General features: G+C 55.5%; 7 protein-coding genes across 7 annotated transcripts; 4 read left to right on the top strand and 3 right to left on the bottom strand.

Annotated features, from left to right (window-relative positions):
- Positions 1-1,344: 1,344 nt before the first annotated feature.
- Positions 1,345-2,397, bottom strand: ColSpa_04969 (uncharacterized protein; the record flags this gene model as incomplete). The annotated part of the gene is made up of 1 exon (XM_049271181.1): positions 1,345-2,397. The coding sequence occupies one exon, from the start codon at positions 2,395-2,397 to the stop codon at positions 1,345-1,347; it is 1,053 nt and encodes a 350-aa protein (XP_049127138.1).
- An 8,617-nt stretch (positions 2,398-11,014) lies between these two features.
- Positions 11,015-13,309, bottom strand: ColSpa_04970 (cell division cycle-related protein res1/sct1; the record flags this gene model as incomplete). The annotated part of the gene is made up of 2 exons (XM_049271182.1): positions 11,015-13,039; positions 13,259-13,309. The coding sequence occupies 2 exons, from the start codon at positions 13,307-13,309 to the stop codon at positions 11,015-11,017; spliced, it is 2,076 nt and encodes a 691-aa protein (XP_049127139.1).
- Positions 13,310-14,444: 1,135 nt separating this feature from the next.
- Positions 14,445-15,615, top strand: ColSpa_04971 (aflatoxin B1 aldehyde reductase member 2; the record flags this gene model as incomplete). Its single annotated transcript, XM_049271183.1, has 2 exons — positions 14,445-14,780; positions 14,920-15,615. 2 exons carry the CDS (start codon positions 14,445-14,447, stop codon positions 15,613-15,615), a joined length of 1,032 nt encoding a protein of 343 aa, XP_049127140.1.
- A 1,123-nt stretch (positions 15,616-16,738) lies between these two features.
- ColSpa_04972 (putative vacuolar membrane protein) lies at positions 16,739-18,735 on the top strand (the record flags this gene model as incomplete). Its single annotated transcript, XM_049271184.1, has 2 exons — positions 16,739-16,826; positions 17,153-18,735. The coding sequence occupies 2 exons, from the start codon at positions 16,739-16,741 to the stop codon at positions 18,733-18,735; spliced, it is 1,671 nt and encodes a 556-aa protein (XP_049127141.1).
- A 471-nt stretch (positions 18,736-19,206) lies between these two features.
- ColSpa_04973 (uncharacterized protein) lies at positions 19,207-19,578 on the top strand (the record flags this gene model as incomplete). Its single annotated transcript, XM_049271185.1, has 2 exons — positions 19,207-19,293; positions 19,342-19,578. The coding sequence occupies 2 exons, from the start codon at positions 19,207-19,209 to the stop codon at positions 19,576-19,578; spliced, it is 324 nt and encodes a 107-aa protein (XP_049127142.1).
- Positions 19,579-20,306: 728 nt separating this feature from the next.
- On the top strand, positions 20,307-21,275 carry ColSpa_04974 (very-long-chain 3-oxoacyl-CoA reductase; the record flags this gene model as incomplete). The annotated part of the gene is made up of 1 exon (XM_049271186.1): positions 20,307-21,275. One exon carries the CDS (start codon positions 20,307-20,309, stop codon positions 21,273-21,275), a length of 969 nt encoding a protein of 322 aa, XP_049127143.1.
- A 1,235-nt stretch (positions 21,276-22,510) lies between these two features.
- On the bottom strand, positions 22,511-23,590 carry ColSpa_04975 (retinol dehydrogenase 14; the record flags this gene model as incomplete). The annotated part of the gene is made up of 2 exons (XM_049271187.1): positions 22,511-23,148; positions 23,209-23,590. 2 exons carry the CDS (start codon positions 23,588-23,590, stop codon positions 22,511-22,513), a joined length of 1,020 nt encoding a protein of 339 aa, XP_049127144.1.
- Between the last annotated feature and the right edge of the window lie 2,936 nt (positions 23,591-26,526).

Consider the following 26,526-nt stretch of genomic DNA (forward strand, 5'->3'; position numbering starts at 1 on the left):
GGGCCGCGGTCACCGGTCTCTCTACCGCCACCGTACCGTAAAGCAACACTCAGCGTCAGCAACTTTTTTTTGTAACCTCGTGACCTCCTACCAAAGCCAGAGCTCTTTGGAGAAATCACGCGACGTCGGTAGCTTTACGGAACCCAGATGAGACGCTGTAAGCCGTGACGGCTCTGATGACTCATGAGGGCGCTAATATGAAGACTCTGTCACACCGAGCTGAGGCAAAGGAAGACAAGCGAAGCTGCGGATGGCTCGAGAACAGCTTAGAATCGCCTTTGAATCAAGGGCAGGTGGCGACCTCGTAACCCGGTGGCTCGGGCGAAGGACAAGTTTTCTGGGCTGGTAGGTCTTTGGTCTCGTTTTGCTGACGTTGTGCCCCGTCCCGCCAGGCTGAGAAACTCCTCCCCCCTTTGCCGAGAAGACGGGCTCCCGATCCGGCGTTTTCGTCGTCCCGAGACTAGCAAGCCCCCTCTAAAGTGAGCGTCCCGCTCACGCAACTCCAAAATCCGGCCGAGACGCCATGCCCGTCCACGAGACCAGCGATAACTGGTGGAGCCTGGACCGTAGTATCGGGGGAGTGAGTGACATGTTACGCATCAAATTATCAAGAGTAACATGAGACTTGCAACTCTTGAGATATCACCTACGGGAACGCGGCCGCAGTGCTTCTACCTCAAAGGTAGACACCCGTCGTCAGGCCTTTCCAGATCTAAGAACCTTTTGGCTTACATACATACACACACGTCTCGCTCCGGTTCCCTCGCTGTCTTCCGCGGAGGGGACCCTACACTTTTCTTTCCCGACCGGTACACACAGCCTCATTTCCAGTAATATATACACGCGTACATGCACATAAGCATTTGCATCTTCCACTTTGTGACCTGCAAAACAAGACTCGAGTCGTCATCGTCATCAAATCATAAATGTCATCAAGCGTGAAGATTGGTCAAGAAGAGGGAAAAGGAAAGAAAGAAAGAAATAAACCCAAATCCTCCAATTACATGCTTCTGAAGCCCGCGAAAAAACCCCTGCCAAACGACCATCTCCTTTCCTTTCCACCACTGGAAAAACCAGACAAGAACCAAAGGAAATCGAACGGAATCAACTCCAAACCCACTTGGCTTGTGGGCGAAGACACAATAAAGGGGTAATCGTAACTGAAATGCTGCAAGGTTGAAGCCCCTCCCCAACGAGATTGAATACCAAACCCCTTTTGTCCCGCCGTGATGCTGATGAGGCCCTGCTTCCGTCTATCGTCGCTCTACGTCCCGATAAACTGATTCGTCCCGATGGGTATAGGCAACCCCTGATTAGACCACTGTCCGTAATCGACTCAAATTCTCAGTACCGCTTCTCCTCTGGCAAGACATTCTCCCCGTAGAAACCGCCGTGGTGACCATCGTCGCCGGATGCTGCGCAGGCGAGGCAGACGCCGCCTCCGTACACCCTCGTGTGACGTTTCCATCCTGCCCCAGCATCATCGAGAAGAGAGATGATCTCGCCTTGCACTAGGATCTCCCGATTCGTCGCCTCGTCGTAGCGGACCTCGCCGTGGATGGGAGGAGGACCCGGCAGCAGCGGGGAAGTAGGCGGATATGACGACGGAGAAAAGGTCAACTCGGCCTCTTCAAGTATGGGACCCGTTGCAGAAACTGGCACTCCGATGGGCAGTGTCTTGGTATACGACCTTCTCCGGGGCGTTGGAGACGACCGCGTGGTACGTGTGCTCTGTGTAGTCGTTGAGGCTTCTGTCGACGTGAATGACATGTAATCGGGGTTAGGCTGTTCAAAAAAGGACGCGTCTAGCTCTGACACGCCACTGGTGAAGCTTCTCCTGCGCTCGTCGTACATAAAAACGGACGGCGACAGTTCAGGAGGCGTCAGGGGAGGCGGAGGCGGAGGCCTCGACAACATGAACCCGGCGGAAGTCAAGTCTGAAGGGTATCCTGGTCCAAACATACCACCACGCGACGGCGCATCATTGCCGCTTCTTTTTGCCTTGGCCTCTCCCGATTCCTTCTCAACGTCAGCCGTGAAATTCACCTGCGGACCTGGTTTCCCGACTGATCCAACCCCGACAGCCTGGTTGCTACCGCTGACTCCACGTGATTTTTCCTCCATTACCCAGCCCCCGTCCTGGATAAAGAGGTGACGAAGCCGCTGCTGGTTGATCAGATGGCTAATATCGTCAACAACTGGTCTGTGTTGCTGAACGACCTTGTCCTTCTTGCTTGTCGCAGAAGAGAGAGCACGACATGCTACCAGACGGAAGATGATCAGAACGGTAAGCAAGGTGAGCCCTGCGCAAAGATGAGAGAAGGAGAAGTGGTGGTGAGAGCGAGCAGCTGAGGGCGGCTCGTCCAAGCCCAGCTCAGGATGACTGACAGCGGGCATAGCTGCCAAAGACTGGCCGGCTTATTCTGGCAAGTGATTAGGCTTGGATGGTCGCAAAGGGGGTCTCTGCCTGCCTTCACGAAGGAAGTAGAGGTACCTTGGTCGGGTGGGCTTCTGATGCGGTGTGGTGGTACTTCGGGGGGGGGGGGGGGGGGGGGGTATGCCTGTGTCTGGCGGCCTAGCCAGGACCTAACGGTGGCTTGCGAGTAATGGAATGGCGCTGCTGGACATAAGCGACTAGGGGGTTGGGATGGTGGGCCTCGGCCGTCGCATCTGCCGCACGTAAGTCGGGGGAGAAGCTGCCGCGTAAAGGTCCGGGTTGGGCCGATTGCTCTGTGCGCCCGGTCGATTTATCGGGTGAGGTCGAGGAAAACGAAGCCAAGGGAGAGGAAGAGTGGCAGGTGTCTTTCTACATGATCGTCGTGTAAGTGCTTGAACCTTTTTATGGTACTATTTTCGAGAGGATGCCGCGCGCTAGGGTAGCGCGAGGCTCATCGCGTTAGGAGCTCTGAAACCAACCCATGGGCAAGACGTGAATGGTTCCCACGCGTCGCTGACAGTGGCGTTGTCCAATAACTGTATAAGACGGCTGACTTACAACACGGCAGGTTCCAAAGTCCCCAAGGGGCTGCAAGCTGAGGTGGGTTGAGGACCCCGTTTCCGTTCTTGGCAGATGCAGGTCGCAATAGACGACTGATGAGACAACGGGGTATTTATGTGCGATGCTCCTGAGGACGAGGACAATGCTTTGTCTTTTTTGGCAACGACAGATGGATTCCTTTGTGCCTGAAGGACGGCCACATGAGCAAGCGAGGATCGGGACGGGGTCAGGATTGGGACCTAAACGGAGCGCTGGCGGGGTGGGAGGATTGCGAGCAAGATGGGACGGGTAACGGTAGCATATATATAGACACAATGTTGATGCGCCATGTCGCGGGAGACGATGCAATATGGAGACAGCTCGCAAACGTATCGCCAGATCTGGCTCGGCAAGGAAGGGCTGGCAAAAGGAATGAGATAATGAGATGAAAGTAAGAAGGGGTCGAGGCCATGAGGGTGTGCGACGTAAAGGAGGTGTGTGGTGACGGACGACACCCTTGGCTGGCGCGGAAGGAAAGTACCTAGCTCAGCCCAGGATCCCCGTTTTCAGAGCGCGCCGTCTTCATTCTCAGTCAGCCTCCTCTCCTTCTCTCTCTCTCTCTAGCGAGAGAGCCTGGGCGGACCAGTGACGCTAGTCAGGTCCTCGGACGCTCTAGGGTAGTCACGATGGCGACAACGCTTTGCTTGATTTTGCCGCAAGGCGGCGCATGCAGTGGTGTGCGGTTATCGGGTTCGAGTGGTTCTCTCGCAAGCTGGAGACGCCTCAAGGTTAAGCGGCGTTGCAGAAGCGGGCGTGGATGGGGTTGAAATGGGTGCGCCCAAGGGTGGGGAACAGACGCGGGCATAATGGACGCCATGATACTCTGAAAATGCGGTCATCATGTATGTTGGAGAGTGATTGATTTTAAATCCTTGGGTTAGGTAGGCAACAGGAAGTTGTTGGTCTCGCAGCCCATTTGTTTTGACTGGCCAGGGAAGGCGGCAATGTCAGCACCAAAGCTGGTAGTGACATGGTCGTGGTCGGGCGCGGCTCCGATAAGGACAGGCCTTGTTGAGTGGGACGGAGAACGAGATGTTGGAGCGATTATTGACTGAAGGCGGTGTAGTCTTTGGCGAAAGTAACTGCATATTCGACGAGCAGACGCCAGCCAGCAAGCTCGGTTTTCCAACGAACCCAATAGCTCGGACTCTTGACTGTGTGTTGCATTGTCGGCGGCTGTTGCTTCCTCGGACGGAGAGCAACGTTTGGGGTCGACTTTTCTCGAAGCGAAGCCAGGGGCAACTAGCACAGCCGATCCCTGTCGTTCAGCCCAACATGATCTTCGTTCGAATGACCCCATCCGTGGGCACACGTAGGACCGGGAAGACAAAGTTGGACTCATGCCGGTATTGGTCCGGTCGTGTGTAAGTCGGTGACAGGAAAGTCCAGCAAATGATTCACCAAACGAGACGCGACTTTGCTTCGGCGCCCCCCAGGTATGACGAGGCACGGCGCAAGCTTCAATGGCGATCTCACATGGTGACAGGTAGGCCATAGCGCCGGAGTGTTTCCAATGGCCAACTCAAGCCGGACCGAACACCAGCTCGCGGGTTGCAAGGAAAGCCAGGGCGAGTCTCGCCGACCTTGTTTGAGTGGAAGACGCCGAGCAGCTGGGGTATTGCTGACATATCCACCTTTGGTTGATGGGCACAATCCACAATTTGCAGTGGCGGCTCGGCGACTTGTGTCGCCGTCGTCGTCGTCGTCGAATGGTTCTGAGGCCTCAGGGGCCTGGCCGCCACGACGGGGACTCGCTGGGGGGCAGGTGACCGGCCAGGACCCAAGAGGAAGCAAAGGTCGCAAAAGCAAGCGGGCAGAGACCTTGTCAACGAGGGTTTGCGACCTTGGGAACTAGGAGATTTGTCGTAAAACGAGTTAGCGTTGGCGAGTGGAACGGGGACCTGTTCAGCTGAGGTGAGCCCTACAGCCACGCCATCTGGAACCCTACCCCGTTTAGCGGCTGCGAAGGTGTGGAATACCTACAAGCTTGTTCCTTTTCTAGGCCCTTTGCATCGCACGATTGGCTCGTCAGCCAGCCCTGTGGTGTCGATCGATGCGTCCCAGTCAAGATGGGGGTTTCTTGGGCCAAGCGACCATCGTGATGCAGAGAATGGAGGTTGGTAAAGGACGCGACCGGAGTCGGGCTAGGCGCTATGATGACTGTTGGTGTAGGGCGATTGAGGCACAGTATTACAAGACATTGCCGTCGCCAGGCAGGGGCTGTCGAAACTCAGCGTGCCGAAATAGGTCGGCACAAAGAATCGGTGATGCGGTCCCGAATCTGCATGACATGGTGCATGAGCGAGCAATTACCGGAAGCTAGCAGGTGAGGGATGCACTGATGGTGATAGTAGGCAGCGACTGGGAGGCGAGAGATTGCAAAGTAGCCAAGGTGAGATGATTATTCAGTCATGCCGATGCAGGATTTCAGGCTCAACGAGGAGGAGCTGCCAGAGTGGGAGTCCGAGCTTCGTCGGGTTGGGCGGGTACGTAGATGTATGTGAGGATCCGAGGAAGCGTTCAAGACATGAAGGGTTGAGGAGGAGGAGGAGGAGGAGGGGGAGGAGTTGGAATGGTCGTGCAGGCAGTTGCATGTAGGATGTGGTGTTGACCAGGCGTGGCTCCCCATACGGAAGCCTGTGCGTGCTTGGGCGACAAATAAGAGGGATTGTGACTCCTGGTCCATCACGCCCAACTGGGTTGATAGAGCCAAGGCCACGATGATTGTCGGGGTCAGTCGGTAGCCGTAGGATCGGATACAATGGAGGAGGAGCCCATCTGGATCTGGATTCCTGACGCGCCCGGCAGGTAACAAGTACCCGCCTGTTGGGTAGATGCTGATGCCGAGCATAAGGTACACTACAGAGCTAGTCGACAAGACGGATGAAAGACTGCAGTGGTTTGCGAATGGATGTGGGCGGGCCGGGTACCCAGACTTGCCAGAAGAAGGAGAGATAACCGCAGAACAGCGCAAGCTGGAGGGCAAGAAAAAAGAAAGAAAAAAGGAGAGAGAGAGAGAGGCAGGCCAGGGATGGTGTGGTGTGCGACGGGAAGCTTGGTGGTGTGTGGTGTCGACGGGAGGAGGGGAGGTGTGGTAGAGCGGGGAGAGAGACACGACGACACGACGGCAAGTGGATCAACGGGATGGGATGCTTCGAGGACAGACTCTGGACGGAGTGAGCGTCCGGTTCCAATTCGAATTGCCTGATGTGGCGTGTGTAGTTTTTGGCACAACGCGGACGTCAAGGCGCGGAAACAATTCCAGGTGGTTTGGACAGAAGCTGGGCTGGTGAAATGCGAGCTCTAGTCGTCTTTTTCTCAGCTGGCCTTGAAGCGGCGAGAGCCTCCCATTCGCTCTTTCCCTTTCTAGGGCCGGGAAGGGGTGGAACAATGTTTCTGAGTGGTCTCTTTTCCTTCCCGAACATGAATATGGTTCAATCGCACCTCCCCAGCCCGGGTGGGTAGTTACCTAGACGGGTCAAGAACGTCAAGCCACACGTGTCGTCGTCCAATGCATCGAGGGTTTCTGGCACTGTTGCCCTGAGTCGCTCTCATCACCGGTGGCTCTTGCTGCCAACAATAACGACCAACGCTGGACAGGGAGCAGTTTGGAAGGTCAGACATTGGACGGGGACCTGCTATACGCCAGGCGCAACTGCCTTTTTTGGAGTGGCCCTGGAAAGCGACTGGCCGCCTCATCCAATCAACCAGACCCTGCCCCACATTCTCCCGACATACCAAGGCAGAAGATCACCCGCTGTATTGATTCTATTTTATTTCATCTGTATCTTTCAGCGCTTCATCGTTCCCCTGCTGCGGAAACCGGTAAACATCGGGGTCGATTGTTCTCATGCTTCCTTCTATGTTGCCAATTGTTCCTTGAAAAAGACATACTGACTACCCAGACGCCGTCAATGGCAAAAGTCGTACATGCGGAACTGCGTCGCGCCGTCAACGTGCCTCTGCCTTTCCTTGCCTTGCATTGCTGCACGATTAGACGTCCCTTTCTCAATGGCCAAAAGACGACGTGCATCCCGTCATGCAATCCATGCCTATGCGCGCAAAATAATTTCAGTCGCGTGGCTGCTGCTGCTGTCGCTGATCATGACACTCGCTCCCGCCTGTGAGGTCACGCTCCGAGCCTTATCCTTGGAATGAGGTGCATCTTGCGTCTGTCAACACCATCTCCCGGGTCCGGACATCCAACCGATTCTCTCACTCTTTCCTCACTGACACCAGCGCCGACATGACGGGGTTCGGCCCCCAACGCAGTGTCGTGGCGATACCCTACGGCCGTCCAATTTGCTTGCTAGATGCAGCGCTGCGGCCGCACATCGCAAGCACAGCCACCAATTCGGCCCCACGACCCCCTCTTCCTTCTAGCACGTTAACTTCCTTCCAACGTGCCAATGTAAACTATTTCCAGCTCGTCCCCGACACTGCGGTAACGAATCAACCTCCCCGATGGATGCACACGCGTCTATTCTTATGCCTACGTTACTATGTAGTGCCCGGCGCGAGCATCGGCCAACATCGGTCATCCTGGCAAGACGCAGAAACCAAAAATACGAGGCTCTAGTGACCGCGTACCAACACAAGCCTTCTCCGCCTGAAGACGCGTCCGCGTCTGCGTCGGCGGATAGACGAACTTGCAGATCTTGAATATACTTGGGGCGTTCTTGGAGCCTCTCCTCCCAGATCCAGACGTCCCCCGAAATGGAGCGCCGAGCCACGGAGCCGACGCGGCTTGATCGCCGTCCGCGGGGCCCTACTCCTGAGATGTGCCCATTGATACGGGTTCCTGTTTCTGTTTCTGTCACCCGTCCAACGCCCACCCCCAGGTCCAGGATGTCAGATTCAGGTCTAACCAGAAAGCTGCCACTCGACTTCGATGCTAACCATCGCACACTGTTCTCTTGCTGGCCATCGTTCAATGCCCCTTTTCTCACGGACGTTGGCCTCGGCTTGCTGGGCCCTCATCCCAAGGTGGTCTAGGAGTGTCTCTATTGACGCGTTTACGAGAGTAAAGAGCCTGCTCCTTTCTCGCCTCCTTACGAATCTCACCCTCGCCGCTGGTCGCGCATCCCGGTCACCCCGGCCTTCTGAGCGAGGGAAAGAACGCGCTCTGCAGGCCTGCAAGTCATTCCCAAGCAATGCTCAGCAGTAACTTGACAGATTCTACGCATCACTTAACGGCGCAGACGTTGTGTTGCGTCCCCTCTTCAGCTGACGTCTCACCCAATCGTTCAGCCCGCCGATCGTATCCAAAGAAGACGAACTTGGCCCAGAACCAAGTCAATACCCGTACTCTTCCCTCGCCCACCGCCCACATTCCAGTAGTGCCCGGAGGAGAGCCTCCACCACCGCAGTCGCTGATTGTGGTGTAACGGTCTCGGGACGACGTCGAACAAAAAAACTGGGCATTCGACATCGCCACCATCGAATGTCTCGTATTACAGAAAAGTCTGTACTGCACGATCTTGGCCAAGCAAGTCGCAGGGGCATCTGAGGCAATGCGCCTTGCGGCAGCATTCGCCTGTCGTGTGCCAACCAAGGGAGCAAGAAAAGTACTGTGCCGTTTCTAGTTTGGACCAAAACATGGGGATTCGGCCAAGTGCTTATCCCATTGTCGTCTCGCTCCAACCTCGAGATGCAGCCGACCATCACCTCACCATGCATGAAATCTGCAATGCATCACCAAGATGCGTCACAAAACTCGAGCTTGACACGTCCAACCACCAACAGTAAAGGTACAATCTGTATCTGGCGTCAGCAGACTGGACCAACTCAACGTCAGTCCTCGTGGTCGCGGTTACCAAGGCCATTCACGTCGCATCGCCGACGGCTTTCCCTGCTCTCCCCTTGCACATCCCAGCCCCCAACCGCCCAAACAATGCGAAGCCATTCAGGGACCCCTCGCGCACTTCAGCCTTACGAAGATCCTGGCCCTCTGACATGCACTCGCGTCAGCATGTTAATCGACCCCCATCCACTAGTCCCCCTAAGCCCTTGTGCGTCCCCTGGTCATTGGGTATCCATTGGCTGACCCTTCTCGAATACCTTGCCAGACTAGCATGCGAATGTCCCCCATCGCCCTCTCGGTTTGCTTCGATGGGCAGGCCAGGTTGGTCAGGCTCCAGTCAGGAAAGGCCTCAGACTTGGCCATCTAACCATGGTTTGTCGTTCCAATGTCACCACAAACTCCGCTGTCCGCTCCTCTATTCCATCCGCGAATAGGTAATGTACCCACTGCTACGTCTCTTCACGTGAAGCCGCTAAAGGTCTCGTTGCCAACTCGGCCCCGCCACTGAAACTCTCGTGTTGGAAGGAAACGACAGGACCAAGAACCATGCTTTGCCCGCCATCGCCACTTACTCGGTGAGACCTCGATGGCAATCTATAGCCATCAGATCGTTACTATCCCCCGGGCGAGGCTATCAGGGCGCCTTCAGTACTTGTTCACCATCAAGGCCTCGCGCTCGAACGCTACAGGTCAAGTTACGACGTCTCTCAGCCTTGGCTGTTGCTGCCCGCTGCACTTGTGTGATTTTTTTGCCTCTCGGCACGCAGCCGGAACTTGATACTTGATGGTTCTCTCACACCCACGGGACATGCGGCTGATGAATCATGCCAAGCTTACAAATCCCCAGTGCAACGATGGTAGGGTAGGCATAGTCCTTGGGTAAGGGCGCCTTTCAATTGATGAAGGCCTGGAATGGTTGCAGTTCACGCCTTACCGAGGTCCTGCCGGCTCGTTGGTCTTGCACCTATTCTCCAGGATCGATACTCGGATCCTGCGGCTCTGCCCTGACGATGGTGGAGTCTAGTCAGCCCTGCATCTCGACGTAACTGGGACTCACACATTGCTTTAGACGGCATCAAGCCGTTCAGTCGGAACGAGGGCAGTCGCCAAGACACACCGGGCTAGCGCAGTCCCGCTCACAACCTCGGACATTTCGGGCGACACACAAATGTCAGACGGTCTTGTCACGACGTCAAGTCATGGTTGTTGCGGTGAGCGTCGATTGCTAAGCTGACGCCCTTCCTACACTATCCTTCTCATTTCTCATCTCGTTCCCGGGCATCATATTGCCGAAAGAGGTGATATTTCCCCCCAAAAGTCTCACCATTTTGTACGCGACGCCGTGGATCATGAGGCTTTTCTCCCTTTGGACTCTGAAACCCCGGAGGAGGGGGGGGAACAGGAGGGCGGCGCTGTGAAGGCGCCGCGTTGGCTGACTGGCCATCGCAGCCAGCCTCATGAGAAACTTCTTTGTCCACATTGTCGAGCGGCCAGGCTGACAGACGGCCTCATCCTTGTCTTTCGTCGCTTCTGGTCAGACGGCGGAGGAAGCACCCGGGTACCCTTTCCGTTCCCCGCCGCTAAAGTAGGCAGCATCAGCGTCACCGGGGAAACAGACGTTTTGGCATAGGGTGAGCGGTTTGCCATGCCCGGGTTTGCGTGAGAAATCTCGTTTGTGATTGCGCGGCGCTCTCTCTTCCCGAGTCGCCGCTCGACATTACACAAGGTCTACCCAGACATACACTTGCGCGCGGTGGTTTTGGTCTCGCGCTCATCCCTCGAAATACTATTCCCCTCGCCCTAGCTTCGCCCCTGCCCTTTCTCATCAACCCTCGAAAACGCCCGTTGAAAAAATGAAGAGAAGAAGCCAATGTGAAGAAGCCTGCTTTGCCTGCCTTGCCCTGCCCTGCCCTGCCTTGACCGCAAAAATATAAATAAAAAATAAACAAAGCCGGCAAACCCTGAACCCCTTTGTTGAAGTCACCCCCTTTTCCCAATCCAAGCCGGAAGAAGCTCTCCCGCAAAAAAGGCATCTCGTAAATCGAGCGAGGCGAGCCCCGTAGAGTTGCTTCGTACATCTCGCACCCCGACCACTGATTGCTCAAGATACGCCCCGTGATGTACTTGTACACCTGCCTTGGCGCCTCGTAGCAGTCCAGTGACCAGTGCCCCGGCTAGATACCAATGCCGATGCCGATGCTGCTCATCCCGACGTCCATGGGCTCGAGGCCAGATCCGTCGCCCGGCAGGTCGCGATCCTCCTCCATCATCTCGATAAGGTTGTCCAGGTTCTCGTCCAGGTTCTCGGCATCGGCCGGGGGCAGACACTTGCGCAGCAACCGGCGGTACTTGTCAATGTTCTCGCCCGTGCCCACCATGCTGAGCGCCTCGACGTAGTCAGACTCGGACTGCCGCTGCTCCGAGAGCATGGTCTGCAGCTGCTTCGCCAGGGACAGACGGTCCTCGTACGAGGCCTCGTCGACGTCGCCGTTGAGCTTGCTGATTTCCTGGTCGACGGCCTGCTGCACATGCAGACGGTTCTGGTGGGTGATGAGGGACATGACCTGGTGCTTGGCGCGGTTGGCTTCGCTCATGATCTGCGCCGCGCCGTCGTCCGGCTCGAGCTGCGCCTCGAGCTCGGCGATCTGCTGCCGCACGGCGGCGAGCTCGGCTTGCGTGTTGGAGAGGATGCGGCGGGCTTCCTTTTCTGCCTGGTCCTTCTCGCGGAGCTCCTCGTCGTAGCTTCCTGCGAGGTCTTGGAACTTTTCCATAATGAGCGGCGTGATGCGCGCGTGCACTGTGTTTGCTGCCTCCGAGTTGAACGAGGCGAGAGCGAGCTTCTTGCTTGTCGTCATCCTTTCTGGCATGGCGTCACGGAAGGAGACGTGACGTTGGGAGTCGGGCGCAAAGGGAGACGAGGAGCGCTGAGGGCCGCGTTCCTTCTTAGTGGCGTTGAGCTGGGCGATGAGGTCTTCCGCTCGTACGCCTTCGCTGTTGGGGATGTTGGTCGACGCTTGGCGACCGAGGAGCGCCCTGATGCACTTCCTTGCGTTGCGTTGCGCCGCCAGGTGGAGGGCGGTGTTGCCTTGCTCGTCTTGCGCGTCAATGAGTTGCTGGACGTAGGCGGGATCATGTGTTTCTTGCAACTTGTTCAGGATGTTGTCCAGGTAATACCTCGAACATGAATGGCTAACCACTCTCCCGTTCTTCATCACCGCAGCATGGTGGATGACTGTGCTGCCTGATGCATCCCGAGCATCAACGGTGTCGAAGAGCTCCTTCATGACTTGGGGAAACGTTTGCTTCTCGTAGCAGTTGGTGAAATGCACCGAACGCATGAAGGGGGTCTCCCCCCTCACGTTCTGCACGTTCAAGCTGGCGCCGAACCGACGGAGCTGCTTGATGACGTCCACGTCGCCCATGGCTGACGCCCAGTGGAGCGCCGTGTGCTCCTCCGAGTCGATGATCCAGTTCGGTTGGAAATTCGGCGGGGGCTCAGGGCGATATGCTGGCTTCTCATTTCTAGAGAGGAGGAAGTAATCAAGGAGCTCGTCTCCGTAGACGGAGTGCTGCTGCTGCGTCAGGTCCTGGATTGCCTCCTCCCTCTTCCGCTTTCTGTGGCCGGTGGAGTGGTGGGACATGTCGAAGCGGTCGTCCTCGCCCATGTACGAGGCGGAGGCAACGGTGAGATTGTCTGGGGTATCATCGTCGTTCATGACCGAGTCGCCAACATCGTATTCTTCTGGCGGCGGCGGTGCGCCTTGCATCGAGTTAGCAGGGGGCTGAGCCTGTGGTGGTAACTGCTGCTGCTGCTGTTGTTGGATGCTCGTACCGGGCCATTTGGGCACTGCGGGTTTCTTTGGTGCCTTTGGTTTGCTTGTGTGCCGGGGAGCCGGCGGCGGGCTCTGGTCGCCCGGGGTGTATTCGAAGATGAGTCGCAGACGGTCGTAGATGTTGTTGCGCTGGGCGAGGGCGACGCCCTTTTCGAGGGGGATCCATGTGCCCTGGTACTTTCCGTACCCGCCCTGAATCTTCTCGTGCTTCTCCTTTTGTACTTCGCGCTCGAGGATGCGTGTCCGGGCGGGCTTGTCGAACCCGGCGGCCTTTAGAATGTGCGTTGCGTTGATCCAGTCATCTTGCCGCCGTCGCATGACATGTTCCTTGAGGTCATCTCCGAATTGGAACTCGTAGACGGGGATCTAGACGAATGCATGATTAGCAAACGTGATGTGAATTGAAAGAAAGTGGGCCGTAGTGTCACTGGGCGCACTCGAGTTCGACATTGGCACTGAGGCCATCGTCTTCCATGGCGGATCAAGTTAAGCGCCCAGCCCGGTTGGGCGCTTCGAACGACAGTATCACGACTCCGTCGGGCCCGGACCATGGATAGCTTTGGGGCTGGAGAGACAGGGACTTACACCACTGTAGGTGGCACTGTAGATGCCGGGTTGCGCATTGCCCTTGACCATTGTCACCAACCTGGAGCAAGGGACGGGCCCTGCCGACTCCTCGTAAACTGGTCAGGAGGTTGTTGGGCAGTTCGTTTCGGTCGGCGGCGAGGAAAATCGACGAGACCGTTGTCGATTGCAGAGGTCGTGCGGCGTTTCGTTTGGGGGGCAAGGCAAGCTGTTGGGCGAGAGGGTCGTCGGTGAGGCTTGCAGTTGAGGATCGGCTTTACGAAAGATTTCACCAGGTTGAGTGGATGCACTTCGGTTGATGGAAGTGGCACGTCGGTGACGCGAGACGCGCCTTCTCAGATTACCTTACGCGCAGGGCACTTAAGCAGCGCGAATAGGAACCCGAGCGTCAATAACGGAAAGTGGGGCTGTGTCCTCGACAATAAGGTCACGTGTTGTGCTTTTCCTCCCTGAAGGTGGTCCAAGCTCCACAAGGTCGGTCGACGAGTTGGCTTTTGATACTGGCATCGCCTTGGACGTACTGTATGTCCGCATCCTCAAAGACCGTAAACACGCAGATACACGGTAACCTCTTGTCTAGCCGTCTACATGTCCAAGCCACTCAGATTTCCCTTGTTTCGCGGACATAAGGCGGCTTTGCAATCGTCTCCTTCATGTTCCACGCACCTAGGATTTAGGAGATAACGGGCTTAATCCGACAAAGCGAAAGTTTTCCTCATTGCCAATCGAGGGGTTGCTAATGCTATATGTCGTAACTCGCTGACCAGCTTGACTCCAATTCCTGGGGTTTCAGCACGAATTATTGGCAGTCCCCGTCCCAAGTAGGAAGCTCACCCATTAGTAATCCTCCAATTCCGTGGGTGTAACGGACCGTGACGTCTTGAGTTGTCGCACGTAGTTTTACCCCGCCAAGATGGTGGGGTTTCTGACTCCCCGACGCCCCCGATGCCCACTCCGAGCTCGTCTCTCTGGTAGTCTATCTGATCACGACATCGCTTTCAGATGCAAAACGCTTGTATTCTCAAGATATCTCCGTCCGAGCAAAAGGCCTCATATATAAAGTCGAATCTTTGCCTCGTTTGAAGAATTCAGAAGGTTTGTGTCTTCTCTTGCACGACTCTCCAATCCTATTGACTGCTCCCCACTTTGCCTCATTCATCTTACTCAAGGATCCCTAGCTGCCACCATGCCTCTTGTCGCCTCAAACCCTAAGGACCGCATCATCCTGGGTCTCATGACCTTTGGACCTAAGGAATCTGACGGCGCCCGAGTCACCGACCTGGAGACGTTTAACAAGGCTCTCGATGTCTTTCAGAGCCGTGGCTACAACGAGGTCGACACGGCCCGCGTCTACGTTGGCAGACAGCAGGAGGCCTTCACCCGCGAGACCAAGTGGAAGGAGAGAGGGTTGACGCTGGCCACAAAGGTCCAGTACCCTTCGCAGCCTGGTGATAACGTCGCGGCCAAGGTTTTCGAGTCGGTTGAGACGAGCTTGAAGGAGCTGGGTACTGACTGCGTTGATGTGAGTTGACACCAGGCCGTGGCCGGTGATGAGGCGCGCTAACCAATTCGTCTAGATTCTTTACCTCCATGCTGCGGTATGAGCTGTTCTCACCCCATATCACAAGGGCCAGCATTTGGCGACTAACATTGGATTGCAGGACCGTGCAACCCCGTTTGCCGAGACTCTTGAGGCTCTCGACAAGCTCCACAAGCAAGGCAAGTTCGTCAAGCTGGGTATCAGCAACTTCACGTCGTTCGAGGTGGCCGAGGTCGTCTTGACGTGCAAGTACAATGGCTGGGTTCGGCCGACGGTGTACCAGGGCATGTACAACGTCATTACCCGCAGCATCGAGCCCGAGCTGATTCCGGCGCTGCGCCGCTACGGACTGGACCTTGTGGTGTACAACCCGATCGCCGGCGGGCTCTTTTCGGGCAAGGTCAAGTCCAAGGACATCGTGCCGACCGAGGGCCGGTTTTCGGACAAGCACGGCACGGGAGGCAACTACCGGAAGCGCTACTTCCGCGAGAGCACGTTCAAGGCGTTGCAGACGATCGAGGCGGCGGTGGAGAAGAGTGGGCTCAGCATGATTGAGACGGCGCTGCGATGGACGGTGCACCACTCGGGCCTCAAGATCAAGGATGGCAACGACGGCATCATCATTGGCATCTCGAGCGTGCAGCAGCTCGAGGACAACCTCAACCATCTCGAAAAGGGCCCGCTTCCCGAAGAGGTTGTCCAGGCGCTCGATCAGGCATGGGCCATCTCCAAGGCGGACACGACCAACTACTGGCACATGGATGTCGAGTACAAGTACGATACCCGGGATGCCCTGTTCAGCGCCGGGGCTAAGTGATGAGGATGATGCGCGATGGGCTGGAAGCTTTCTGTTCTGAAGTGCGAACTGCTGTAAACACGCAGGCATGGCAGCAGCCAACGGCCTTGTAATTCTGGACAGATGGCCCTATCATATGTCAAAATTGACGCACGCAAATGTACCCTGTTTTCGATGAGATCCGCGGCGCGAGACGTGGGTGACTGAGTGAGAGAGAGTGTGTGTGCCCCCAGGTGTGTGTGGCAGCGGGCCAATGCCAGTCATGCGACTGCATGCATGATGGCGTAGGATGGGGTAGAGGGGGTGCTTTTTGAGGCCCTCCGTCGTACCGCCGCAGCGGTCTACTATGATAGCCGGGCACGCTAAGACACGGCGGCTTGCAGGCCGACCTTACAACCTGGGAGAGTTTATCAGACGCAGGCGCAGGTGACGGGGCTTGTCACGGCGCTCATGACCGCAACTTGTGACGGGCGCAAGATTTGGCGGATGGGTGTGGTATCTGGGTACTTGGTGCAGTACCTTAACGCTATGTACCCAGTAGGGCAGAGAGTCGGACGCATGGTCAACAGAGAATGAGACGAGTGCTGGCGCTGGCGTGGCTCATGTGTCACGGCGGTGGTCCGGTATCTCGAGGGGGTGGTCCAGGCCCGGTGGCCTATGTAGTTCAGTCCGAGGGAGAGGACGATGTTGGCGGGAGACACAAGACGGAGAGTTGCGTAGATGGTAAGGTTGCTGTGTGGTGTGAGCGCGCGTGTGTGTGGTGCAGAACCTTGAGATGGTGTTACGTGCGCCTCACTCAATATAGGGAGTGGGGGACAAGATGGGCAAAAGATTGGGGGAAAGGCCCTTCCGTGCGAACCGCCCTTGGCCGACCGCTCTCTTCCGGACGGTGCCAAGCAAAGCCGAAAGTCGGCCAAGTTAGCAGTGTCTCGGCGTAGGGGGTGCATGGCCTATCAAAAGGCACCTCCCTGGGATGAACAGGCTAATATTCCAGTAGTGAGGTGGTGTAGAAGGGCTGAACTGGAGGGCACAGGGCAGTCCTTTCCAGGTTCCTCGTCACCGACTTGGACGGCAACGGGTACGCCTCAGGTACTTTTGTGTGTATCCAGGCAGACTCCTCCTCCTCAGGTGTCGGTCCACCACAATGCGAAATCCCGGGGCGGGCTCCCTTTTCCTACTGGAATTCGCATCTTTCTGCTTCCCGAGTCTGCGTCTCGCGCCTGTCAGCGTTGGTGCGTACGTACTACATGTAGTCTGTATGTAGGGTAGTAGTATCCACTCTCCGCCAGCCAACCCAAGTGTCCAACTGAACACAACCATTCCCGACCGAAAAGAGACACCAAAGCACAACGCACTCGACTCACTGGCATCCTGTTCCCTTCCATTACTCGAGTGTCCTTGCAGCAGCTCCTGCAGCAACTGGTTTTCCCCGTTCAAGTCACTCCTTTTTGCCTGGTCCCTCTGTTCCCTTCTTATCTTTTGCTATTATCTTTCTGTCCCCCCCCTCTTCCGACGCTCCTTTGATCACCCCTTCTTATGCCTCCCAAACTCACCACAGGGCTGGACGGAACCCTGAACCTTCCCCATTCGAGGCTCGAGCATTCCCAGAACCCTCCTTTGAGCGCAACCACATGCGATTCCAACATCTCGGACTATATCGGTAGTGGAACCAGCAGTCCTGGGCTCGACCAGCGCCTGGCCGAGTTTGATGCATTGCGCAGCGGCAACGACCAGTACTTCGAGCACGACGACGACGACGACTACGACGACGACGATATGGACAACCGACCGCCCCTCCTTCGAAACCACCACTCCCGCTCGGGTCAGCCTCTTCTGAACTCCAAGGTCGAAGACGGCGACGATGACGACCACCGCGGCAGGAGTTATTCCACTCGCTCTCGAGGAGCCAGCCCCTTGCTGACCCCGAACCGCCCGACCTTCTCTCGCGGATCGACCATGCGAAACCACTCTCCCTCGACAGCCACGGCCAACGCTCGGAGGAAATACATCTACGCCGCCTTCTTCCTCGTCCTGAGTCTGTTCTCCTTCGTCATCCAGACCGAGCTGTCTGCCTATATCCAGCAGGAGCTGCACTGGGACAAGGCATACTGCATGCTCTACTTGACCCACGGCTCCTGGGCGATGCTCTGGCCGGTCCAGCTGCTGATTCTGCGCATCAACAAGCGCAAAACCCCGTGGCCCTCGTTCTGGCGCCGACACCGTGAGCTGGTGCACACCACCGCCATCATGGTTCAGAGACAGGATCTCGACCTGTCGCGCGCTGGCGCGCACCCTCGCACCTCGCCGTGGATCTACCTCGCCCGTACGACCGCCTTCATTACATGCTCCCTGACGGTCGCTGGCCTGAGTTGGTACGTCGCCGTCAACATGACGACTCCCTCGGACCTGACGGCCATCTACAACTGCTCTGCCTTCTTCGCCTACGTCTTCTCCGTCCCCTTGCTCAAAGAGCCTCTGCGCATGGATAAGTCTTTCGCCGTCCTCGTCGCCATCGCCGGCGTCTTGATTGTCGCATACGGCGACAGCAGCCCTACCGACAACGACGCCGCTCACAAGCAAGCTGCCGGCGAGCGTCTGACGGGCAACCTGGTTATTGGCGTCGGCTCTGTGCTCTATGGACTGTACGAAGTGCTCTATAAGCGTTACGCTTGCCCGCCCGACGGCTGCTCGCCAGGCCGCGGCATGGTCTTCGCAAACACGTTTGGCTCCTGCATCGGCGCCTTCACGCTTACCGTGCTATGGATCCCGTTGCCCATTCTTCACTGGACCGGTATTGAAGAGTTCGCTCTGCCGACGGGCTACACCGCTTGGATGCTCTTCTTCAGTGTGGTTATGAATGCCACTTTTGCCGGCAGCTTCTTGGTTCTCATCAGCTTGACGAGTCCTGTCCTGTCCAGCGTTGCCAGTCTGCTTACGATCTTCATCGTCGCCATTACGGATTGGCTGCGCACCGGCGAGCCTCTCAGTGCTGCAGCTCTTATTGGCGGTGTCATGATCATGATCGCGTTCGGCATGCTGAGCTGGAGCACTTGGCGCGAGATGACAGAGGTCGAGGCGACCAAAGCAGTCGACCTCACCGACAGTGGTGAGGATAGCGACAGGGATGAGCGGAGGGATTAGGCTCGAATTGCATACATGATGTTGGTAAACACCAATGGCGTTGGGGGGTCCGGTGGTCATATCTGGTTCTGGTTTCTTTTGTTCAGCACGGACATTGGCATCGTTACATTGGGGGTCGGTGGTATTCTTCGGCATTGGGTTGCAACAGCATGATCGCGACGCACTTTGAGCCGGCACAATGGACGTAGGGAGGAAAAGCAATGGCCATCGCCATTCGGGTACAATGTCTGTTTCACTGCATGCCGGAATTCGGCTCTGTTATCTGTTGGTTTACACATTTTCTTTGGTCGGTTTTCACTTCGGCATACATTAGATGGGCTCGGTTTAGGGTCACTGAGGACCCTTGTTAGAGGAAGCAGCAGGATCGCGCGTTATCCGCAGCTGCTAGATGGTACTATCTTTTTTTTCCTTCCGGGAACAAACGTTCAAATAGGATTGCGATTGCTGCTCTGCAGCACACAAGCCAAACCCATGACTGACCTTCGCACAATTTTCTCCGCAGCCGACTCACTCACCAGCCAACTGTCCCCTTCGTACGCGCAACTCCTCGGCCCCGAGGTAAGTGGAAACTTGGAAAGGCTGCTAAATTCGAATGACTTGAAACAGGGGGCGCTCAGCGATGAACCCGACCCGCCCGAGACGAGCTCCACGTCGGAACCCTTGCATCGTCAACGTAACCCCCCGGACAGGGTTGGCGGGCCAGTCAAGACGCTCGGAAGCTGGCCCGGCGGCTGGAGAAGTTGGACAGGCGAGATACAGATCTTCTCGACACCACTTTGCCACTTGGGGCGCGACTCCCTTGGTATACCCACATGGCAAATTCGAGTTGTGAACGGTAAGTGAGTTCGTTGTGTGCAGACGGTATGAGAGCCGTGAAGAGTCTGGTCAACTCACTCGGGGGTCGGGGTTAAAGTGGGGCCCGCGCTGAGTCCGGCAGTAAAGGGAATTGGTTGTCAATTGTGATCTCTGACAGCAACTCAACGCATCTTATTGTCTCTCCTATTGGAAGGACATGGGGGCTATGCTAGATTTGGTCCTTCATGCCTCGAAATAATTCAACAGCTCAAGCCTGTGCAGCTATTTTCTCTTCACTATGGAGTGCTATTTCCCAATCCTCAGGCCGGGTAACCGGCCGTTGGAGATTGAAGAGGCTCCCGCTTCATCTCAAGAGTCTTTGTAAGAACAGTCAGTGTCTCTCATGCCATGACTGGTGCTCTGTGTCAACTATACGTGAAACTGGACAACACCAAAGGCACCAGCTTAAAAAGAAAAGCACCATGTAGAATCGCAACTAGGGGCACTAGATGCATCTGAGGTTGGTATCCTTGAGCTTGGACACTCCAAGTGCAAGCGCCCGTCTCTTTGCGCGCGTGTCTATGCATCTACAAAAGCGTCAAAAGCTGCTCTTGGGGCCGTTGAGCCGCAAAGGGTGGAACTTAATCCGCTCGGCAAACAGCACGTTCCCCCTGGATGGTTTTTATTCTTCCCTGGCCGCCCCCACTGAAACAAGCTCGACGTCCGCACTTGAGCCTCAACCGTCCAGCGCGCACCCATCAACACCATCCTCAACCATGTTCGACCAGGCCCTCAAGGCCATCGGCCTCGTCTGGGTCCTCTACTCCGCCTACCGCCTCTACGATGCCCTCGCGCTCTGGATCCTCCCGTCGGTTCCGCTGACGCGCTACCAGAAGAAGGGCGCCTACGAGTCCTGGGCCCTCGTCACCGGCGCCTCGGCGGGCATCGGCCTGGGCTGCGCGCAGGAGCTCGCCCTGCGCGGCTTCAACGTCGTCCTGTTCGGCCACAACGAGGACGAGCTCGAGGACGCCCGCGCGCTCATCGAGTCCGAGTGCCTGCGCCGCCACAAGAACGACATCGCCGTGCGCCTCATGGTCCTCGACGCCGTCAAGAGCTCGGCGCAGCAGGTGCAGGCCGCCGTCGACGGGCTCTCGGATCTCAACGTCACGGTGCTCGTCAACAACGTCGGTGGCGTGCCGGCGCCGCAGCCGCCGGTCCGGAAGCTGCGCGACCTCAGCGCCGACGACGTCGACGCGACCATCGACCTCAACGCGCGGTTCATGGCGCGCCTGACGCGCCTGCTGGTGCCGATCCTCGCCAAGAACGGCCCGTCGCTGGTACTCAACGTCAGCTCGACGACACGGGCGGGCATGCCGGGCGTCGTCATGTACTCGGCCACCAAGGGCTTTGTGTCGTCCTTCAGCCACGCGCTCGCGCGGGAGATGGCGGCGGAGAAGGCGCCGGTGGACGTGCTGTGCCTCGTCGCGGGGGAGGTCAAGACGCAGGCCAACACGCTCGCGCTGCCGTCCGGCACGCCTGAGGCGAGGGAGTTTGCCAAGGCGGTGATGAAGAGGGCGGGGCGGGCGGCCCAGAGGGGGATGTTGGAGGTGACGCCTTGGTTCAGGCATGCTGTGCAGAGGGCGTTTTTCGAAAACGTCCCCGAGTGGCTGAGGCTGAAGCTGGTCAACGCCGCGCTGGAGAAGAAGCGGGTGGCCCATGACGAGAAGGTTCGTAAGGAGGAGTGATGGAATCCGGTTGTGTCGCTGTTGCGAGGGTTGCTGAGACGTAGAGTTTGTTCGACGAGATTGGTTTCACGAGACTGTGACCATGAGTAACAACCTTCGCATTTTGGCATCCAACTGAGTGTTTGAGCCAATGCGAAAGCGTTACCCAGATCCTCGCATACCATGGGTCTCGAAGTGAGATGCTGAGCACGATACACCTTGCCGTACCTGGATTCCACACGAAAGTCTGGATAGAGCACTGGAGCTTGCGCACGGTACTTGACGGGAAACCGAAGCAAAGTGTCAAGGTTCACTCTTCAATGGCATCTGATGCTCCGTTTAGTCGTTGAACGATGGCAAAATTACAAAGAGGAGCTTCTTTTCTTGCGGACTCTTCATCATTGTTGCAATAATCAGCATTGTACAGAGATACTGAAACCTGAAAAAGATATTTGAGCTCCGCTAGACCACCAGCTGGATTGAAGCTCTCACCAGTCACACTGAGGATCAAGAAGACTGTTGTAACATGAAAGAGAGTTTCACTGCAACGCTTTTACCTGTCATCTTGTATTATATGTTCCTTTGCATTTTCCGTCATTGAGATACCCATACTGCAAGATTAGTATGTTCCTGTCCATGTTCCCTCAATTATTATGTCAGTTGTGACCCAAATAGTAACAGATTTGCTATCTGCGTTAGACTTCGGTAGATAGATGGCAAACTGGCCAGATTGTTCATCGTATGCTTTTCAGAAGAAAGTTATAAGTACTGGTTAACACGCATATGCTCGTTCAAGTTGTACTTGACATGTTTTAGTAGATAGTCTTTTGCATCCACAAAAACCAGAATCAAAATGCCATTGATTTCCTCTCTAGCACAGGTGCATTTCGACGTGTATCAGACAATAGAATGCAGATAGAGAAATTGATGTCCGCCTGTCTCAAGGTTGGTGAGCAGAACTAGATTGCTATCACTACAACAATGAAAATGAAAGATGGAAACAGCGCCCAGTAGGAGAGTGAGTAAAAAAAGAATTTAACTTTAAATCATGCGAACGGATTTCCACTTGCAATGCATCACGATATCCGGTATGAAACTGTAAAGAGTCTGTCTATCAAATCAAACCCCTGCTCATTTCCTGTTCAATCATAGTACTGGTTGCTGGACACGATGCTGCGTATAGTTCAAATCAACTCCATCAAATAATCACTTGCGACATGTGTATCAACCCGGAAAAAAAGCTCACGGCACAATATCTATACCTCGGCCTCAATTCCTGCGAGTTCCAGGCTCAACTTCCACAAACGCTCCTCGCCTTCGCGATCAAACGCATGCGGTGCATACCCCGGATCCGAGATGGCCATCATATCCTTTGCCAACCCTCCCTGCCCACAGTCGCAGAGATACTGACCACCTTTCCCCTCCCACACAGGAGCAGAAGCGGCCCAGGTGGTCGTGGCAGCCCCTTGTTCCGGCGAGAGCAGACTGTCCATTAGAGCTTGGTCCTGTTGTCTCGCCTCAACCATCTCGGCTGGCACGTGCTGGTGCAGCGGCGTGAGAATGCCGCCTGGATGAACAGAGTTTGCGTGCAAACCACGCGGGCCGTAGACGCGGTCAATGTAGGTTGCCATCCAGATGTTGGCTGTCTTGGATTGGCCGTAGGCGACCCAGGGGTTATAGCCCTGGCTGAAGTTGACGTCGTCCCAGTTGATGGCGGAGTATCTATGGCCGGAGGAGGTGAGCGCCACAACGCGTGAGTTGAAGCTTGACGTGCTGCTTTTGAGAAGGGTCGGCAGAAGAAGGACCGTAAGAGTGAAGTGAGCAAGGTGGTTGACGCCGAACTGCTGTTCGAACCCGTCACTTGTCTTGCTTCCCTCTGGTGTTGCCATAATTCCTAGGATAAGTTAGTCATGTGCGCAGTTGGATCGTCACCCGGTCGTCGTTTCTTGCGCACCTGCATTGTTCACAAGGACGTTGAGCTTAGGAGATTTGCTCAAAAAAGCCTGGGCGGCGTTCTTGACCGAACCAAGGGAGTTCATGTCCATTTCAACAACATCCAGCTTGCCACTGCCCGCCGATGACTTGGCAATGTTGGCGATGACGGCTTGCGCTTTCTGGAAATCTCGGGCCGTGATGAAGACATCAGCGCCTGTGGCGTGGAGAGCACGCGCAGTCTCGAGGCCGAGTCCTGAAGTCCCGCCGGTGACGAGCACAACCTTGCCGGCCCACTTGTTGACGAGGGCGTTGTCGCGGATGACTTGCATTGCAGTGGGTCTAGCATCGCCTGGACCCTTGGGTTTGAGGAAAAGATCCGCATAGGGCTTGAAAGAGTCCATGTTTATGGAGGTATGTCTGGCAGGTTGAGTAATGGAGATTAATGTGAGGTGCTGACTTGTTCAGTCTAGAAATGTTGTGTGTAAACGTAGTGGCTGGAGTGTCTGAAGAAAGAGATGCTTCAGAGAGAGACTACAGGAGGGCAAACATCGCCATATTTATAACATACAAGACCAGTTCCATTCCCAACATGGAGTCTCGCTCTCGCGGAGAATAGTTCTCGTCGATGGGCTCTCCATCCGCAGTAGCCGCTCGACGTTGTCGCTGGCGCTGTGCCGCTCGTGAGCACATAGGATTGTGCACCGTTGATGCGGGCAAAGCGGTCTTTTGAACAGTGAGATTTGCCGCTCTTATGCCCTTGAATTGTCCGCTCGTGCATGCCGTGCCTGGCTCGCTAGGCTTAGCGGTAGGCAAGTCTTCCAGGCTCGCATGCAGTTAGCGCAGAACCTGACCAATACAGCAGCTGCTTATCTCCGTGATCAGGCGCATGAGGGGTCACCTAGAGCTAGCTCATGGCTGAAGTGCCTAAAATCCGGTACGGAACAGAATGCTAGGACTATTGGCGTTTGAAGGATTCGGGTCAAGACAGATATTTGGCTAGCGGCATTGACAGGCACCGCAGGCACGTGAGAATGCATAACTGACGGCATTCCTCGGGGCTCCCCTAACCGGGCTCGGATACGGAGCAGTACGCGGTGAACACATCCGTCCCACGCTTTCGTCTGACCAAACTCGTGCCATCAGCAAGGCCACGAAGACTAGCAATTTTCATCACACAGTATAGGTACCTCGATCAACAGAATTCAATACGGTTGCCAACGCCTCTATACTCCTGCGACAGTCTTTATGTCTTCTTCGGCGTCGAGTTCCGTAGAGCAGGGCTCAAGGAGATCTCGGACCCCCGGGCGAGCACCGCAAGCCTGTCGACAATGCAGGTATCGCAGCTTTCAGCCTTCAAGCGCTTAGTCCTTAAATGATGCTGACATACTTAACAGGCAGCTTAAGAGAAGATGTCCCCGAAATTTACCTTCATGCTCTTTGGTAAGCTGCACTACTCCCAGGCCATTAGGCAATAGAAAGCTATACGCTAACTGCCCCCAAGTGTACTCGGCTGGGCAAGACTTGCCAATACCCAGCTGGACGGAAACCGTATGGTTTACCACAAGAAGACGACGTTCAGTCTACCGCAACATCCTTCATCTCATCTGTCGCAACAAGTAGCTTAGAAGTAGAGACCTTTTCCGATGCTTTCTTCATTGATTATGAGCTCCACAAACCCATTTCACACGCGAATAAGGGCGAGCCTCACTCTGTGCCGGCCTACTTCACTGCAATGATTGGACAGCCTGACGCTGTTTGCGAGTCATATTTCGACTCAGTTGACACCTGGTTGCCTTTTATCAGCAGAAAAAGACTTATCCAGGGCCTGGAAGCTGGGTCGCCCTCAGAAGCTACAGAAATGACTGGTTTGTTGTTATCAATGAAGCTCATCACTGATAACGACCTTGAAAGCGAGCCATCGCAGGGAATAGGTCTCTACGACGAAGTGAAGGCGTACCTCAAAAGGAACGAAAAAGTCATAGCGACGTCTCTGCGCTATTTCCAATCGATTGTTCTCTTAGGGTTATATGAAATCGGCCACGGCATCTATCCGGAAGCGTATTTGACGATCGGTCAGGCTGCGAGACTGGGCCTCTTGAGAGGAATTCATGATCGGAAACATGCGACACAGCTGTTCCAAGGGCCACCGACGTGGACATACTGGGAAGAAGAGCGTCGCACCTGGTGGGCTACATCGATACTAGAGCGGTACATCATTTCGCTTTTGTCGTTGGCTATTCACACCGAAATACTTGATCATCGAAAGGCTGACTCGTGAATAGCTACATCAATCTCAACCCCGTTGGCCTTCCTTTGGCCACCCCCGAGCCGACGAGGGGGGACCTACTCCCATCCTCGGATGAGGTTTGGCGCCAGGGCGAGATAGGAACCAGTCAACCTCTTTTCACGACGGGATTTTCAACTAATGCGGAAGTCGGTCCCTTCGCTCGGGTCTGTCAGGCATCCCACATTCTTGGCCGCGTGCTCAATCACAGGAATTCTCGAAAGGACTTAGTCTCACAAGAAGCGACGCTGAGCGAAGCACTTCAGCTGGACGCCACATTGACTGCCCTTGATAAACATCTCTCTCCCTCACTGAAAGATCCTGGGGACACTTTATTGGCCACAACTCTTGACCTCGCCCTCTGTACCTCTGCAAGACTAACTCTATATCATATGTACGCCTGCGTACAGCCTGATGCTACGTCGGAGAGGCTTGCAGCAGAGAATGAGATGCAGACTATCTCTATAAAGGGCTTGAAGCAAATCGTCTCCACTCAGGGTGCCGACCTTGCTTTGTGTGCGTTCCAACAGGGCTTGGAAGACGTCGGCCGCTTGAGCCCATTACTTATCCAGTGTCTTTATGACATTGCTACTGAGTGTCAGTGGTTCAAACGCGAAGGAGATGTTATTGAAGGGATAGAGGAGACAACAACAATAATCACTGGGACTTTGGCCTTGCTCTCGCAGCGTTGGGGTGTTGCTAGTAAGTGGATCCATTTCCAAAACGCATAGTTGCTTTTGAGTGAACACTGCCACTCTTCGTTTTCGGCAACAAGTCACTGATAATCTCTAGTCAAAAGCCAGAGACTCCTAGGGAAGATCGAAGATTAGACATGCGCCCTTAATACGTTGTGATGCACGATACACAGAGAAAGTAGTAATGACGAGAGTGAATCTTTAGGGCTGGACGGGTCCCTAGTGGCCCAAATCCCGGGATCAGCAACGGTGCCCCTGTGCACAGATCTCAAGACTTGCACTCTTGGTATCAAAGCTGTAAGAAAAACACCATATCAATGGATTACGATTCCTAATCCTTATATTAATTAAAATGAGT

The sequence above is a fragment of the Colletotrichum spaethianum genome (genome assembly GCF_022836535.1).
Source record: "Colletotrichum spaethianum MAFF 239500 DNA, contig11, whole genome shotgun sequence".
NCBI classification, from domain to species: Eukaryota; Fungi; Ascomycota; class Sordariomycetes; order Glomerellales; family Glomerellaceae; genus Colletotrichum; species Colletotrichum spaethianum.